General features: G+C 36.5%; 1 protein-coding gene across 4 annotated transcripts in view; it reads left to right on the forward strand.

Moving 5' to 3' along the window:
- Positions 1-19,961, forward strand: part of LOC129718029 (alkyldihydroxyacetonephosphate synthase-like) — a 99,719-nt gene that overhangs the window by 76,433 nt on the left and 3,325 nt on the right. For all 4 annotated transcript variants that reach the window (XM_055668411.1, XM_055668409.1, XM_055668410.1 and 1 more), the window contains 5 exons: positions 184-270; positions 343-5,915; positions 7,322-7,408; positions 7,481-8,669; positions 9,018-9,122. In XM_055668411.1, the coding sequence (XP_055524386.1) occupies positions 5,836-5,915; positions 7,322-7,408; positions 7,481-8,669; positions 9,018-9,122 (1,461 nt within the window). In that variant the 5' untranslated portion in view covers positions 184-270; positions 343-5,835. The remainder of the gene's footprint in view (positions 1-183; positions 271-342; positions 5,916-7,321; positions 7,409-7,480; positions 8,670-9,017; positions 9,123-19,961) is intronic.

Consider the following 19,961-nt stretch of genomic DNA (forward strand, 5'->3'; position numbering starts at 1 on the left):
GACAAATCCTCACATAGACCATTGAATTCCTCGTAAATTAACTATTTGAAAAAAAAAATAACTGCATTCGTTCTGGTCGGCATACGAAACAACTTCGAACTACCTTCCCATAATTACCGCATAACAAATATGGCATAACTAATTCTAACCCAAACTCTTGTCTTGTTTGTGTTATTTCTGCAGCCAGCACCTGTTAAAATGGAACGGATGGGGCTACAAAGATTCACGCTTCGAGTACACCAATGGCACGCTAATTTTCACCGGTGATCGGTAAATATTCTGAGCAAAACTCTTTTCATACCAGTGTTGTTTGAAATTGATTGCCTTTCCCCCGTCCTACAGGTATCCAATAGGTGGTTCGGTATCGCTGCCATACTTCAAGGAGTATGTCGAAAAGTACCTTGGGGTAGATCTAGACAATCGCCGCGAGGGTAATCCGTTGCCGCAGCACTACCCGGATCCGGTTCCATGCTCGGAATTCACATCACAGCTCGCGCAGCACCGCATCGAGTTTAGTCAATTATATCAAGATTACAACAAATCTCAAATATATCAAGATTACAACAAATCTTGATATTTTGTTACGAATTTTTTGAATCAACTTGTGTTCGTTAATAGTTAAAATATCAATATTACTTACTAATTATTACACATTCTAGCAAGTTTTGTAAGGTTTTAGGCAGAAAAAAATCAGAATTAGTTGAAAAGTACAATATTTTGTCAATTGAATAACAAATTTTGTTATAAATATGCTTTAAAAAAACACACTTCTGAACATTCAAGTGTATGATAACAGAATTTGACATAGTTCTGTACTTTTTTTTATTCTGACACATCAAGAGTATTACAGGCTTTGTTATTTCTATCAAATTCAGATATATTTGTGTTACCCGTTTGTTATAATCGTTTGATCACCATTTCATGCAACCCGTAGGGCTGTATACCTTGTAGTATTTTGTTTCATGGTTATTTTTAATATCATCGTTTTCTGAAGTAATTTCACTCCAATGAGGTTGAATGATTTAACCCTCTAGTGCCCAAGTTAATTTTTTAGACGGGCTTCGGTAAAATCACTATGAACCATTATAAACACGTTTTAAGTATTTATTGGAGCTTTTCCGAACTTCGACTGTAGCCCGCCAAAATCGCGTATGATGAATAACTTTTCAAAATGATCCATTATCAATTTATCTTCAATTAATGTTTAGATATTAGGAAACAAACAGCAAATCATAAATTTTAAACAACAAAGATTTGAATTTTCACTTGAAATTAATTTTGTTGAACCACAACTTTTGGAAATATGCAAAGAGAATTTTGATTTGAAATAAAGCTTTGGAACATTTCAAATTTTTCAAGAATAATCATATTCCAAGGATGTAGTGTGCTTCTGCCAGTAGTTTCAAATCATAAAGTTCTCGATGACGAATTTTTTAAATGTATCCTAAACATTTTACCAAATGTTTTAGAATAACTTTCAACAAAAAATATTTAAGAGATTTTTTTTTTTGCTGAAAGTTAATTTTTCAATGAATATTTTTTGACAAAACATTATAAATTCCATACAACTCGTCGCTGGAAAGTTTACCTTTACAACTAATAATTTCTGAGCTATAAAGCTATAACCTTAAATAACACGATTGCTTTTAAAAAATACACTTGAGTCTAGGTATTCTAAAGGTATTTCAATGTTCGTTAATTAATCTTTCATCATGTAGAATTCTTTTTGCCTTTCTCCTAGAAAGGTATAGCAATCACTGGAAAAACCAAAGGTATAAAAGTGCTCCAAAGTGTCGAATCTCGTATATCAATCGACTTAGTTTGACGAGCTGAGCATTTTCTGTATGTGTGTGTGCGTATGTGTGTGTGCGTATGTGTGTGTGTGTATGTGTGTGTGTAACGCTCTCCCAATCTCACTCGATTTTCTCAGAGATGGCTGGATCGATCTTCCTGAAATTAATAGCAAATGAGAGGTCTAGTTGCCCCATAAGACCCTATTGAATTTCATCGCAATCGGATTTTTAGTTTAGAGGTTATGTTCAAAAATGTGAAAATCACGAAACATCATTATCTCAGAAATTACTCAACCGATTTCAACAAAATCGGTTTTAAATGAACGAGTTACTTGAAAAACCCTTAACTTTTGAGTTTCATGAAGATTGTACGTGTGGTTCAGAAGTTATTTGAAGAAACGTGTTCTGGAGAGTGTTTAATCTCACTCAAGTTTCTCTGAGATCGCTGAACCGATTTCCACAAAATCAGTGTCATTTGGAAGGTCTAATTACCCCATAAGACCCTATTGATTTTTTTTGCAATCGGACTATTACTTTGCCTGTTATGTATAAACATGTGAAATCCAGCTTTGAAAAGAAACATATTCCGAAGACTACTTAAACTCACTCACTTTTCTCAGAGATGGCTGAACCGATTTTCACGAAATCAGTGTCAAATGAAAGGTCTAGCTGCCTCATAACACCCTATTGAAATTCAATGTAATCGGACTGTAACTTCGTCTGTAAAGTACCAGTATGTAAAAATCACGAAACTTCATTATCTCAGAAAGTACACAACCGATTTGAACAATATTGGTATCAAATGAACGGGCTAGTTGAAGGTTAATTGATAAATTTTATATTGATTAAACACACGGTTCAAAAATTGTGAAAAGAAACATGTTCCGGTGACTTTTCAAATTCACTCGTTTTCCCGAAAATGGCTGGACTAAATTCAACAATCTGAGTGTCAAATGAAAAGTTTGGCTTTCCTATAGGTTCCCACTTTATTTGACTATAATCGTATTTTTATTCCAACCGTTATGTATTAAATTATAAAAACAACGGAAGTCTTTTATCTCAAAGATCACACGACTTGTTTGAACATATCTAGTGTCATTTGAACAGGTTGTCTCTCAAACTCACAAGTAAGAATTTTCATAGCAATTTGATATGTGGTTCAAAAGTTATGAGAAGAAACGAAATTCAAAGACTATTTAAAAACGGTAACTGCTTTGATCGAAACACATGGCCTCAACAAAATTTAAATTTTGTATTGTGCTATTCGTACGTTCCCGGTACTGCTCGTGATTGAAGTGTACGAAATTCAAAGTCATTTCTTTTATTTCGCTATTTCTTCAGCACGAATATTTTACTCTTAATTAATAATTTTTTTAACTTTTTGCCTTTCTCCTAGAAAGGTATAGCAATCACTTGCAAAACCGAAGATATGAAAGTACTCCAAAGGGCCGAATGGCATATATCACTCGACTCAGTTCGAAGAGCTGAGAATTTTCTGTATGTGTGCGTGTATGTGTGTGTGTGTGTATGTGCAGATTTTTATTTTCACTCACTTTTCTCAGAGATGGCTGGACCGATTTTAATGAAATTATATGCAAATGAAAGTTCTAGTTGCCATTGTAATTGGATTTTTATTTTAGAGGTTTTGTTTAAAATGTAAAAATCACGAAACATCAATATCTCAGAAACCACACAACCGATTTCAATAAAATTGGTATCAAATGAACGGGTTATTTTTAAAAACCCTTAACTTTTGAATTTTATATAGATTGAACATGTGGTTCAAAAGTTATGAAAAGGAACGTCTTCTGAAGACTGTTCAATTTCACTAATGTTTCTCAGAGATGGCTGGACCGATTTCCACAAAATCAGTGTCATATTAAAGGTCTAGTTACCCCATAAGAACCTATTGATTTTTTTGCAATCAGACTATTACTTTGCCTGTTATGTTTAAAAATGTGAAATCTAGCTATGAAAAGAAACATATTCCGAAGAATACATAAACTCACTCACTTTTCTCAGAGATGGCTGAACCGATTTTCACGAAATTAGTGTCAAATGAAAGGTCTAGCTGACTCATAACACCCTATTGAATTTTACTGTAATCGAGCTGTAACTTCGTCTGTAATGTACCGAAGTGTGAAAATCACGAAACTTCATTATCTCAGAAGGTACACAACCGATTTGATCAATTGTATTATCAGATGAACAGGCTAGTTAAGGGTTAACTGATGAATTATGATTTAACACGTGGTTTCAAAGTTTGGCTGCCCTATACGTTCCCATTTCATTTGATTATAATCGAACTAAGCAACCTTTATGTATTACATTGTTAATGAAACAACGAAATTCTATTATCTCAAAGATTACAAGACTTATTTGAATATTACTAGTGTCATACGAACGAGTCATCTCTCAAACTTACAAATAACAAACTTCATAACAATTTGATATGTGGTTCAAAAGTTATGGAAAGAAAAGAAGTTCAAAGGCTATTTAAAACTATACCTGCTTTGATCAATATATGTGGCCACAATATAACTCAAATGTGCTATTGTACCATTTGAATGTTCCCGGTATCGCTCATTACTTTTATTTCGCTATTTATTGAGCATTTAAATTACGTCAAAATTCATATTTTATACTTATCTTACAACATCATTATTTTAGAACCCAAAAAGTGAATACACATTTATTGGATTGAAGCGTTCATGTAAATCTATTTTTACAAATAATAAGTTTGAATGAGAAAGGCTGGGTCCGACCGATAGGTGGATTAATCTAGGTTTTTTTTTACTAATTTATAGTTGAGAAACAACGAACAACTAGAACATTAACCGACATAACATAGTAAACCCGTGTTCCACATTTCAAGTTCACAATTCGTGTGAAATTTTCACTTGAGCTAGTTGATGAAAAAAAAGTATTTTTATAGTTTCCGTTTCCGTACGAGCTGCAAAAAAGGAACATATTTTTTTTTAAACATCATCGACATTAATTCAATTATTATAATATTAAAAGTGGATCTTCACTTGTTATAGTGAGATTTTCCTGCAACAGTTGGTTGTTTTCACATGCCTTCAACCTTTTATGATTCTAGTAGCACCACATATGTATATGTTTTTGTTCTTAAATATTCGTCTAATGGTGAGGAAACTCGTACTCACTTCACTGATCACAGAAAACGGAATTTATCGAGTTTTTTTTTTAATTGTTAAAATGTGTTTGCTCATCTTAGGTATATTGTTTTCAATAAAAATACGTGGAGGCAAAAAAAATCCTTGCGCCATGCATTTGAACAGTAGTCTTCGTGCATTCGTTGATCATAAATTATTTCCATATAATACAACATTTTACACCCTGCTATCTCTAAAAAGTCAATTGTAGAACCCCTTGTCGCGACGCCACCAGTAATAACGCCGGTTGCGGCTGGGGCGAGGGTTTCCTGCCGTGAACGCGTGACACTCTCACCCGAAACTCTCTTTCTCAAACTATCCTCCATAACTCACGCAGTATTACACATCGCGGCATAGTCTGCATATAATACACATTTGGCATGCTGCCTGCTAGTACGAATATGAGCGCTAGTCAGAACCTAGTAAGCCACTAGGTAGCAAGGTTGCACCAGCTCGGATCACCGCGTGGCCGGTAAGAACAACCCGGTGAAAACTACCCAAAAGCAGTCCGAGGCCGCTCTGATTCATCATCATTTCTAGTCTAGTCGTTTTTTTTGTGCCATCTGTAGTGACGGAATAAATCAAAGTGACAAAACAAACCCGGAGCATATTCTTGACTTGGATACTGAAACCAAAAACAAAAACCGCGATTACAGCCGTATCCGAACCATAGTGTCCGTGTGTTCATAATTAACTAATTAATGCAGCACAGTTGGCGAAACAAGCGGGCGTCTGCATTAACCTAGTTAGATTTCACATCGCATTTTAGGGAAAAAAAAGTTTCTCCTGCATTCAAGCGTACGGAAGGTTCACACGGAGGAAAATCGATATCGAGCGTGAAGGCGAACACAGGAAGAAAGAAGACAATGAGCGAGAGCCAGCCCAGCTCGGCTTGTCTGGATCCTGACGCCGCCATAGCCGTTCATAGTGCCATTCCAAAGCACCGGTAGGTTCCCCTCGGTCGAGTCAATGAAAATGATTTTCGGGAAACGGCTCACCACCGGATCAATCGAGTACGGGGTGGTGGCCGGAAAACAGTGAACGGGAGAAAGTTTGTTTGGTGGAAAAAGAGAGGGAGAGAGTGAATATTCGATTTTTAGTTTGGCCAAAGCGGGAAAAACATTTTGAGCAATGTGGAGAAATCACGTGTTTTGTTATTCTCTGTTTATTAGCCGCAGTTGGTGTTTTTTTTTTCGTCCAGAATAATTCACTTGTTTCGAGGATAGAATCGTATGTTAGCTACGGGTAAAAATAGACCGACGCATCTGGATTTCTTTTGCCTGTAACAAGTGCGGGTTTTTTCAAAAAGTTGACGAAAAACTAATGAACAAATGCAAAAATTGTACGCTTCAATTTTTTTAAGTCTATCTTATCACAATTTTTCGCACCAAATTAAAAATAGTCGTTTGTTCATTTTTCAGAAGCCTGGCCTTAAAATCATGGGATTCACATTTCGTTGAAGGTTGTGAAATTTATGTGTAATCTAGCCCGATAAGAGGCAAACAAACTGTCGCGCTGATCCATACAAACCCGACCACATTGGTTATGAGGTTGTTACGCAATTCGCAGCAAATCTCTTGAACATTTTCTGGGCTACAGACTGTGCACACATTGTAGATAGCCGGATTCGAACTGGCCTAGGTTAGATTCAACAGTACTCACGATACGGTGATATCAGTTTAATTACACAATAATACAACCGACCACTCCGTTGAACATTGTCTTCGATGCATTTTGAAGTGCTGTTCGATTATTGAAGAATGGCCACCTGACTGATGTCATCGTTTGGTAGAGCAACAATTTTCAACAGACTGTCTAACAGAATAATCATTATTTTAAATCAAACGTTGTGGTGAGGTCAATCAACAATCAAGAAATTTCATACCTAAATCTGAGTATATAATTTCGTATGTCTAACAAATTGATTCAAAACTCTCTGACAATCTTAAAATTCTTTTGGGTAGACAATACAATCCTTTTAACCCCTTTTTCCCACACCAAAACCAAGCCAAAGGCAATGAAACCACTCAATGACTTAGAAACAGTAAAATGTAATTTCGCTATCACCCAAGCTACAATGGTAAAATCCATTAACAGTATTCTCGTTGTATGTTCAATAAAATAGTTACCCACTTGAAAACGATCACTTGAATGAAAGGCACACACAGTGACAAATCCTCACATAGACCATTGAATTCCTCGTAAATTAACTATTTGAAAAAAAAAATAACTGCATTCGTTCTGGTCGGCATACGAAACAACTTCGAACTACCTTCCCATAATTACCGCATAACAAATATGGCATAACTAATTCTAACCCAAACTCTTGTCTTGTTTGTGTTATTTCTGCAGCCAGCACCTGTTAAAATGGAACGGATGGGGCTACAAAGATTCACGCTTCGAGTACACCAATGGCACGCTAATTTTCACCGGTGATCGGTAAATATTCTGAGCAAAACTCTTTTCATACCAGTGTTGTTTGAAATTGATTGCCTTTCCCCCGTCCTACAGGTATCCAATAGGTGGTTCGGTATCGCTGCCATACTTCAAGGAGTATGTCGAAAAGTACCTTGGGGTAGATCTAGACAATCGCCGCGAGGGTAATCCGTTGCCGCAGCACTACCCGGATCCGGTTCCATGCTCGGAATTCACATCACAGCTCGCGCAGCACCGCATCGAGTTTAGTCAGGCAGGTGAAGATCGACTTGTTCGATGCCACGGTCAAACTTTGCACGATATTCACACGCTACGTGCGGGAAGTTTCAAACGGATTCCGGATGTCGTAGTGTTCCCCACCAGTCATCAGCAGGTTGTACAAGTAGTACAGGCAGCAAGTGAGAGTGACGTTGTGGTGATCCCGTACGGAGGTGGAACTTCCGTGTCCGGAGCATCGACATGCCCAGAAAACGAAACTAGACCAATCGCGTTACTAGATACCAGCCAGATGAACAAATTGCTATGGTTTAACAAGGAAAATTTAACTGCATGCTTTGAGGCTGGGATTGTGGGGCAGGATTTAGAACGCGTTGTTCGGAAACTCGGTTATACTGTGGGACACGAACCAGATAGTTATGAGTTCTCCACCTTAGGGGGCTGGGTTGCCACGAGAGCTTCCGGTATGAAGAAAAACCTTTACGGAAACATCGAGGATATAGTGGTAAAGGTGCGAATGGTGACTGCTCAAGGAGTGCTGGACAAAAACGTTACCATTCCAAGAATGTCGTGTGGTCCAGATTTCGACCACATCGTGCTCGGCTCGGAGGGCACACTAGGAGTTGTGACGGAGGTTGTGATCAAACTGCGCCCCATACCGGAGGTGAAAAAATATGGTTCTCTGGTGTTTCCGGATTTCGAGTCCGGGATAAAGTGTCTCCGAGAGATAGCCAAACACCGGCTGCAGCCAGCCAGCATTCGTTTGATCGATAACGAACAATTCGTGTTTGGTCAAGCCTTGAAACCTGCCGGGGGACCTTTAACCCACTTGTCCGGAGCCCTGCAGAAGGCTTATATCACCAAGTTCAAGGGTATGAGTTTGGAAAAGATAGCAATAGTCACCCTGCTGTTCGAAGGCAACGCCAAGGATGTCAAACGGCACGAGCAGCAGATTCTGGGGATCGCCATGAAGTACGGAGGTTTTTCTGCCGGTAGCACAAACGGTGAAAAAGGCTACATTCTCACCTTCGTGATCGCCTACATCAGGGTAAGCAAGATGTGTCACTTTGAGTTGTTATGTTTACGCTTGGCACGAGTTTGTAAACAATTGCATTTTTACTGTGCACCCTTAAGTGGCTGCCATCGAGTTAGTGCAACTATCCGCGGTAAATATTCACACAGAAGAGCTGTGCACCTCATTTTCGAGAATGCACAGATCCAATATTGGCACTGGCTGGATGCAATAATGTTAATTATAGTGAGGAACGCGCGGGGGTCACGATTGTACAAAAATCCATTCGAATCGTGTCATACGCGCGCAATTGTTACTAGTCAAGTGCGTACTACTAGCCAATCGATTGTATTAATTTTGTTGTTTTACGTTTCTTCCCGCAAGGATCTAGCTCTCGAGTATAGTGTAGTAGCAGAATCGTTTGAGACATCGGTTGCATGGGATCGATGCGAAATACTCTGTACCAATGTGAAAAACAGAATTCGGAAGGTAAGTGGAAGTTTAAACTGGGAAACCCTGTTATATTGCAACTGCGATAGTTATCAACTGCTTTTCTATGACATGTCAACCTCTGAGTTCACCCCATTGAACAAGTATTTCTATATAAACTCATTAATTGCTCTATCTGTCTGTCTGAAGATGGTTTTCAAATCTTCTTCTAAATCTATAAATGCGAATGTCTGTCTGTCTGTCTGTCTGTCTGTTCCCTATAGACTCAAAAACTACTGGACCGATTACCGTGAAAATTTGTTCATTGGGGTATGCGAGCACGGGGAGTAATCCTAAAATATTAGTTTTGTTCTATCTCATAAGCGTAGGCAAAGGGGGGTGAATTTGTGTTTCATGAACGAGAAAACTTCCTCTACGATAACCGTGCAAACTTATATACAGATGTTTTTGAGTCTGAGATGTATTCTTGCGTCGTTACTGGCCGACGACTTATTTGTTTCTCAGGGGCGTTGTAAGGATGAGAGGGCGGAGGGGGTTAACATGTCAACCTTTGATGAATTTGAAACTGCTGGACCCATCAGTATTAAATTCGGTATGTAGAATCTACAGTAGCTGATATATTTCATGAATTTGAATTTTACTCATTCCATAAGCGTGGCAAGGGAGGGGGAGCTAATATTTGTTATTTGAAAACACCTAAACACATAAATTGATCATCGTTCCAATTTGTATTAGTGAAGTATGTTTCTATAACATTGATTTTCCTGTATCTCAGTGGCGTAGTAAGGAGGAGGGTGTATCTATATCTATAAATGCGAATGTCTGTCTGTTCCCCATAGACTCAAAAACTACTAAACCGATTACAGTGAAAATTTGTACATAAGGGTTTTCGAGTACGAGGAGTAACTTTAAAATATTAGTTTCGCTCTATCTCATAAACGCAGGCGAGGAGGAGTCGATTTGTACTCTGTAAACATGCAAACGTTTTCTACAATAACCGTGCAACTTAAAACACAGAGATTTTTTGGTATGAAGCGTATTTCTGTGGTGTTGCTGTGTCATTTGAGAGATTTCTGTATTTCATTCGCGTAGTAAGGGGGGAGGGGTGATGACATCACCGTTTAACGATTTTAAAACCACTGAGCCGATCATCATTAAATTCGATGTTTGGAAGTTATAGTGGGTGGTATATTTCAACGACTTTAAATTCAATGTATTTCATAAGCGTAACAAGGGGGCGGGGGGTAAACTCTTCAAAATCTTACTTGATTACCGTGTCAATATGTACCGTGCTGGATCGAAACCCGTACAGTATCGAAATCCGTACACCTTGATGTTTTTCTTCAGTTTTAAGCATCATAAAAATGAAAATTCATATGATAGTTACATGTACATGTCCGTTGAGCTGTTGACCTTCTGTTAAATTAAACTATGCGCCAGTAGGCCATGAAATAAAAATATTAAAAATTAAAAATCAATCGTGTTTCGGTTTCAGTTGTCATTTCGTTGTATCGTTAGAGAATTTACTAAGGAAACGTTCTTCAGATAAAAACGTTTTTCAAGTGGGATATAAGTGTTTTACTCTGTGAATCTTTTTGAAATTGATGGAAAAGGTAAGTCTTTGTCATTTTCGAGCTGTATACTGTCTGGTAAATAGTGTAAATTGTATTTATTCAACAAAAACAGTGCCGTACGGATTGTGATCCTTGTTAATTGCTTGAATCGAAATCCGTACAGCGTGTGTATCATGCCTATATTGTTGAACTTTCTTCTTGTTTTCAGCATATAATGGAAGAAAACAAGTATAAATATACGGCAATCAATTTCGAAAGAGCTGTGACTGAGGTGCGCAAGGTAAAGTCGTACCGGGAAGCTTCGAAAGGTTCCGGCGTTCCGATTACTACGACAAGGTGTGCCGCAACGAAACGCTACGAAAATTGCACTATTTCAGCTGATAAAAAAAAAATAGGAAACCGTGTGAAACTTTTGGAACCAATTAATCCTCAAAATATATATTTTCTTAGATTTAAAGATAAATTATAAATAAAAGATGTACATTTTTGTACTTCTATATCTAAACAGATTTTAATTCATTGCTGTATGGACTTAGATCCAGTTTATATCGCGTGTGTGCGGATTTCGATTCAAAAGTGTACGGGTTTTGATTCAGACAAAAAACTGTGTACGGATTTCGATTCAAAACATGTCCTATTTAAACATATTTTTTTCGAGTTTCGGAGTGATTTTAATAATTTTGCTTTAAAACAGTGATAAAATATAAGTAGATCTATAAGTAAACATGTCAGTTTAAAGCAATATGTGATTTCTTGATTTTCTTTTGACCGTCGAAGATTATCATGTACTTAGGTGTACGGTTTTCGATCCAGCACGGTATAAGTGAATTCTCAAAAAAGTATCTAAGACATAGACTTTTCTGTTTGTTCTCAGTGGCGTAGTCAAGAGGGGAGGGGTATGTCGAACTGCACTATATGCAAAATATTGAGAAATTTATCATGAAAATTTATACACAGGCGTTTCTGAGTATGATGCGTGGTATTTACATTACTCTGTCATTTAAGAGGGAAGGAAGTGGATAAATGTTGTCAATCTTTATTAAATTTGAAATCGCCTCATCGAATATCATATAATTCGGTACACATAGGTCATATAGCAGCGTATTTGTTTCAATTAATTTTAATTTTATTTTCTCATCAGCGTGGTCAGGGAGGAGGATAGCAATAGCGAATTTGTTATTTGTATAGTCCTGAATCAAACACGATCATCGTATCATTCTGTATACTTGAGTTCTCAAATAAAGGGTAAATGCTGTGATATTGATTTTTTGTATCTTAGTGGCGCAGCTAAATCATTATTCCTATCATCATTTCAATTTATTCCTATCATTATTTTAATTTAATTGTGAGAGTGTTTAAGGCTCAAAAGTTTTATCATAAAATTGAACACTGGAAAAAAATGAACCAAAATACCCACTTATTACAAGCCGCTGGGCTGGCCTAAAATATAGCCATTTTTGTAAAATTGACCAATTAATCGATTGGTGATATTCTCATTCTGTGCAGGGCACGGGAAAAGATCTATATTTCCGAAAATACGCAAATATAGGGTGAAAAAAGGCAAAATCGATTATTTCCCCTGCACAAAATAATACCATCACCAATCGATTTGTTGACCAATTTTACATGAGAAATACTATATTTCAGGCTGCCAGTCTAGCGGCGATTAATTGGTGCCAACAACCTGGAATATAGATTTTTTACGTAGAATAGGTCAACAAGTCGATTTGTGATGGTTTAATTCTGTGCAGGGCACGGGAAATGCTCTTTTTTGCTCCTGTTTTGCGGTTTTTTTGCGGAGAGTTCTGAATCCGAGGTTATATCTAGAGACCGGAAAACAACCTAAGATGTCAAGATGATGTTCCCCGCTTAAATATTTCTTAAACCAGAATAGCACAAAGACCGGGGATCAAATCCAGACGATATTTTGAAATCCATTACGGCGACTTCCAGTTCCAGAAAATAATTAAATATCATCCATTATGGTTATTTTTGGAACCAAAATGATATTCAGAGGCAGAAAATCGACTCCATTTGAAATCCAGGATGACGATCTCCGGTTTCCAGAAAACTGGCCCAATATGACCAAATATCACCTAATATGGGATTTTTGGAATCGAGATAATGCCCAGAGACCTGAGATCAACTCTATATAGCATTTTGAAATCCAAGATGGCGACATCCGGTTTCCGAAAATGACCAAATATCACCCAATATGGGCATTTTTGTAATCGAGTTGATGTACATAAGCCAAAAATCGTCCCCAGATGCCATTTTGAAATTCGAAGTGGCAATATCCGGTTGCTTGAAAACAGCCAATATAGTTATTCGAGAACCAAGATGATGCCCGGAGACCGGAAATCAAATCTAGACGCTATTTAGAAACACAATGGCGACATCCGGTATTTTTGGAATCAAAATAATAGCCAGCAGCCGAAAATCGACTGCAAAGACCATACACAGACGACTTCCGGTTTCCGAAAAACTACCAATAATGACCGAACAGCACCAAATATGGGTATTTCTGCAATCGAAATGATGCCAAGAGACCTGGAATCAACTCAAGACGCTGTTTTGAAACCAAGATGGTGACTTCCGGTTTACAGATATGACCAAATACTACCTAAAATTGGTATTTTTGAAATCGAAATGATGCACATAGGCCAAAAATTGACCCCTGACGACATTTTCATTCCGAAGTGGCAACTTAAATTGCAACATCGAGTTGTTGAAATTGCAATGTCGAGTTGTTGGTAAACAGCCATAAATGTTCATTCCGGAATCGTTATGATACCCATCTCAAATGATACCCAGAGGTCGGAAATCGACCCCAGACGCCAAATCCAAAATGATGATTTCCACTTTCTGGAAAACAACCAAAAATGATTGGTGAAAGTTATATTGATACAAGATAGTCCATTGTATATTGATACAAGATATTCCGTCGTAATCTTATCGACTATAATTCTAAGAACTTGTGAAAAACGCCGAATTCTAAGTGGCAACTTCAGATTGCTGGAAATCAGCCGAAAATGGTCATTCCAGAATCGAGATGATAACCGGAGACCAGAAACCAAATCCAAACACCATTTTGAAATCCAAGATTGTGATTTCCGGTAGAAGGAATACAACCAAAATGGTGAAGTACCAGTCAATATGAAATAACGAGAGAATGAAAAATTTCCATTAAATTCTACTATCAAAATTGATAGTATAATTTAATGGAAATATTTCATTCTTTTGATATTTGATATCATTCTACTAATACGCTCAAAATGATATTTTTAAAAAAATCAGCCAATTTGGTTATTTCCGGAATCAAAATAATGTTCAGAGTCCAGAAATCGGTCCCATTCCTTAAATCCAAGGTAGCAAATACCACCTAATATAAATATTTCCAAAACCAGGAAGATATCCAGAGGCCGGAAATCGACTCCAGATGTTTTTTTAATTTTTTCAGGGACACTACATAATTTTTAGAGAGTTATTTTATTAGTTTTTGGAGTGAGAATTTTACTTTGAGCTTATTCTTAGCGATCATGCTCGAATGCAATAATGCGAGCAATGTAACACATAGCATGATGTTTAGGTAGTTAACAACATGAATGGATACCTTTTTCATTTGTAAAACACATACACTTTTCAAATTATTTTGAACCGAAATAACAAATTTCTATTTGCTTACGTTTACATTTGGTTGAAGTTTAGGACAATACCTCAGCTAATTTGTATGAACAAAAAAAAAATACTTCAGCTATTCCTGGCCAAAATAATAAACTTAGTAACGTCATGTTTCTAACATTTTTGACTATTGCTTTTTTACCGAATGTATTCATTAGAGTTTTAATAGAAATTAGAACATTGGAGAAACATGATTCAGAAATACATATTTTTGGACAGAATACATAGCCTTATAGATATAACATGGTAATGTTAATATTTGTTCGAAATTATGTACATTTGAAAGATATGCGGTTGTCGTCGTAAACTTAATGGCGCAGCAACGCGGGCCGGGTATCAGCTAGTAAAAGTATATTTGGCGAAAACTTTGATAATAATTTATGACACAAAATATTCCGTAAGAAAATGTAAGAGACAAAATTTGACGAAATATTAAAAAAAAAATATAAACCGACTAGCAACGGGTCGAAAGCATAAAAATCTAACATAAATTAGTTACAAACTCTAAACGAAAATAGAAGGCGAAATAAGTGAAAAGATAAGAACCAGAAACAGGCTATGGAAGAGATAATCAGAAGAACTTTAACTATGGAATAACAAGAACAAAACAAGCATTGAACACAATTCGAATGCGAATGCCCTCTTAACAACTGTGAGCTTACATTCAATGTGCATCATACCATCTGCTGTTGGGAGAGCAGAGAGTAATGGAGAAATGCTCTAAACTTGACAGAGCAAAAGCGCAGTGAAACTCTCGTAAATAGCTCATCCGTACAGACAAGATAAGTGAAATGAATAGCTCAGTCAGGACATCTGAAAATTGCGTTCCTGTTCACATCTCCCTGAGGTGCGACAAAAACAGTATAAAATCGAATCTTCTCCAGAATAATAATAACTTCCTATGTTATTAAATGCAAAATCTGTCAGGATGTGGCTTAAATGTGAAACTACATGTTTTGTTCTTTGAATGTGGTTAGTTTTTTTTTCCCTGTGTGGACTCATCACTGCGACCAGAGACATTTTGATCTATTGTGATAAATGTGGTTAGTTACTCACTCAGTGTGTGAAAATGTCTATTCCTCTCAGGTGTTTGACGGGTAGAGGAGGAAATGTGAGCAAAAATCAAAAGAATGGATGAAGCCTATAAGAAAAAAACAGAGATTAGATGGCAAAGATTGGGCGGTATTTGGAGCTGATTTCCGTTCTCTAGACATCAGCTCGATTCCAGAAACACCCAAGTTGGGTGGTATTTGGACTTTTTTGGCTGTTTTCCAAAAACCGAAGGTTGCACCATTTTCAATTTTGGCGTCCGAAGTTGATTTTCGGTCTCTGGGCATCATTCCGATTCCAGAAATACTCATTAGATGATTCAGTGACGTTTCGATTATATCACGCTGAAGAAATATTTTTGCGTGATAAATATGAAACATTTTTTTTATGCAGGTTTTTTCAGTGTAATCAGTTGCAACGATATTTTAAGTTCAACAATCAACATGCATATTCCCAAAAGTTTATTAACTCAACATATCCAATTGCAGTTTATTGCATCATATAACAACCCAAGAATATGTTTGAAGAACTATTGATTTAGTAACTTTTTAATGGCTATTTCGCGTATTTTTCGATAATACGTTAAAGTATCATGATCGAAACAGTACGAAAATGCATGGATCGGAACAATTCTTATATGCGAAATTGCTCCATTATTTATTTCAAAAAATTTATCAAACCTTCAACAAAAACATCAAGCAACTTCTGCTGATGTTGTTCAGAAAGTTTGATTAAGATTGTTCAAGTATTACTATTTTATCACAAGTTTTATAAAATGATCCATTTTCGACCACAATTTTCCCTTACAATTGCCTGTTTACAAGCACTGACAATGGAATGAATTCTGCCAGAATTGCGGTATATCTTTCCGTGAAATCCTTCCATAACATTTAAATTTGATGTAGAAACACTTTTTGTGCTTTAAAGTTGGAATTATTGATGAAATGCTAAGGCCTATTTTGTATCATGATCGAAACAGCGTTGAATAGTATTCAAAACAGCTTACTTCTGAGACTTCACCGCTTCACTGTGCCTGTTCTTGATATAATGATGAATTTCACGTAGGTACAATTCAAAGAAAAGTTTTAGCATGAGCATGAGCATGAGCATGATTGACCGCCCGCGGTTGCTACTCCGTTATTGCCAGATCAGCTGTAATTACACAAAGAACCAACAGATGATGTTTGGGACCAACATGCATCCTCAATGTGTAAAAACAGGTGACCTAAATCTTTATATTAGGCAATACCAGCGCCGGCCGCATCCGAATGCAGGTCAAAGAAGGAGTTTGTATAGGAATATGTTGACGTGATACTCGCTTTATTGGAAGCCGAGAACACCTCTGCACTTCCACGAGAAATCACTGGGATGTTGGAGAAAGGGAAAGGTATACAGCAGGGTTCGTTTTGGTAAACGATGCGCTAATTTCGAATGTCGGGTTCTTCAGAACAAGTGTCGCGCCTACAAGTTTATTACATCCGCCACGATATTCATAATGTGATTCGAACTTATTTAGTTTGATAATGTAATACCGCAACAATAAAACGTACGCGAGGATACAGGACCTTTGACTAAACCGAGACAACTAAAACTACCGTATATCTCCTCGTAAGGTGATGCTCTTTATACTCAAAACTATTGCGCGTTGTTGATCTATCTGTAGATAATACGACCTCATGGAAGGTATCGACGCGGAGGTTGAAATGATATTTATCGACTGAACGAAATCTACTTCGATTTGCGATGTAATAATTTAGATGCAACGCGCGAGCAGTCTCCGGCTTGACGTTGATGAAGATGAGAAAGATATGATGAAATATCTGGGTTCACTTCGCGAAATCACCACACGCCGGAAGTCCATATATCAGCAAAACTCTCCCGGGCTGAATACGCGTTTACACCGAAGCGTTACGAACAACCGCTTTCATCCCCCCGGCCGACACATACGCGCAGGAACTCGACGTTTACGTCGATTATCTCTTTACGATGTACGCCTAATACGCCTAATAAATATGAAAATTGGCAATGTTCCATGCATCCAAAGCCTCAACAATTTAAAAAATGCAAATATACATATTAGCCAGAATATATTTTTAAATTTGTTGACAAAGTGCCGAACTAGTCATAAATATAACATTTTATGTAAAACAACTGGTCAAAAAAAAGCTAGAACAATCAAAAAATCAAAGCATATGATTTCTGGGAAACACATACTCCAAACTCCACAAACCACACTAACACTTTGTGGACAAAAACAAAACTTGTTACTGAAACCCTGCGGAAAAGAAATGCCGCGCACAAAATTTCAATGATGAAACCAAAATCTCCCTGTATCTACTTTCTCACAAAAAGTAAAACTAGAAACAAGCACCAAAATATCACTTTACAATACAGACAAGACAAAACGTATACTTAGCTTTCATCTCTTCATTTTCCAGTTGTTTTCATCATTTTTAGACATTTCTTTAAATGGAAGTACAGTGGCAACATGCATGTATGCCTTCACACACTCGTTTAATCCATACAACATTCCATTCGTTGAAAAGAGATAGCACATAAACACTGTAAACGGCGATGCATGGTTTTGATCTTATTGGCAAATTTTCACTTCAAGTTTAATTAGATACAAGCCAAATATAATTTGCACTATGCCAACGAATAAATTCCTAATGATTAAATCACTATAAAACTATGTGGAGCAGCTGCTCGAAAAACACTCTCCTTATTGTATGCAATAACACCACACACTCCACACTTTCAAACCGTCGCCAAGACAGCGATAGAAAAAAAAAACAAGAAAAAATAAACACTTTGGTGAATCTAAAAAGCAACGCAATAATATTCAATTTTCACAATTAAATTCACTTTTTTTTTTCGTGGAACTTCACACTTTTCGCACTCAGCACATTGCAATAGAACACCTGTATATATGTTTAACAATTCTTTAAGTGTAAAATAACCGAAAATCACCAAATAATGTGATGATTTCAAAGCAGGAACCAGCTGGCCAATCTTGATCACGACCCGCACAACCATCCGCGAACTTTTCCAAAAACTAAAACAATTGTAAATTTAGAAAATAAACTCACTCCGCGATAACAGCTATAACACACATGCACAACTAAATTAAACAATTTTTCTTCGGATATAACATGCGAGCGAAAAATTTGTGCGTCCGATTTCGGTCATGGCTTGCCTCCTCTCACAATTCAAAGAAAAGTTTTAGTTAGAAAAACTTGGAATGTTAAGAATAGATTAAGGCAATAAAATCGTCTACCTAAAAATTACTTGGATTCAAATAAATTTTAAACAAAAACTCTGTTCCGATTATGATACATATTTTGTTCCGATCATGATACAAATTCTATGATTAGATAAAACGATAAATTTAAATGAATTCACGTCGGATTGACTATACATTAACATTTCTGTAAACTTGACAGATAGATTGTTTCAATAAACGCAACTTGTTCATGATTTAATACGATATATGGACTCTAATAACGTAGAGTAGTGTATGGCCATCACTTAACACATAAATCAAAAGAATACGTAAAGTACTATATCTTTTTGTGAGTGTCCACCTTTACCATCGTAGTATCCATCTTACCCACCCCAGGTGTCCGTCTTTCCCAACCATGTCAAAAAAACTGCAATTTGTAGTCATATTTTTGAAGACCCAAAACACATAAAACTTGGAGGAATTTTACTCATACCAAAAATAGTTATGACAACAAATGATCTTAAGTTTCAATTTGTATGACTACTGCGATCTAAATACCAATATCTGTGTGTCCGTCTTTACCTACTATCCCCTACTGAATAGGATTGTATTCATCTCTGATTTGGCGAAGTCTATGTTTCAGCTGATATTTCGACTGCTGCAAATACGAAGAAAATTCGTTAAAATCTTATCAAGTTGAAGTTGGATGAAAATTATAACTTGTTCCGATTCCAAATTTTCAGTTTTCACCCTCTCTCAGAAGCCTGTTGAAAGACGTAGTTCAACGTCAAAACACGAAATCTATATCTCATAGAAAAATAATAAATCTTCCAGAATAATCAAAAGATATAAGACAGGTACAAAATAAAGGAATAATAAAAATAAATGAAAAGTAAAATGAAAAGTGATTATTGTTTGAATTAGTAAATACTGAACCAAAAATTAAAAAAAAAACAAATCAAGAGTAAAACAGATGGTACAGCAGCAGAAAATGAAATTTTATGAAACTTCCAATTTTATTTAAACAACCGTTTCTAAACTATAAAACATATTTTCATTGAATACTTCATAAACAGTAGATTACAACAACGATTACTTTATATTAGTAACAGCCTCCATTATATTGAAGTAAAAAGTATTGTGCCGTGTCCAATAAATGTTGTGAACAAAAAAAAAATATTAAAATATAAAAATAAAGAATCTACAAAAGCTTCTCAGGAGGGTAAAGGCGACATCCATAAATTACGTGACGCAAAAAAAAACAATTTTTGGACCACCCATTGCGCTTATGCGACATAACTATCACTGGTGCACTTGTCAGACTTGGTTAACCTGCAATATCGGCTACCA

The sequence above is a fragment of the Wyeomyia smithii genome, chromosome 1 (assembly GCF_029784165.1).
Source record: "Wyeomyia smithii strain HCP4-BCI-WySm-NY-G18 chromosome 1, ASM2978416v1, whole genome shotgun sequence".
Taxonomy (NCBI): domain Eukaryota; kingdom Metazoa; phylum Arthropoda; class Insecta; order Diptera; family Culicidae; genus Wyeomyia; species Wyeomyia smithii.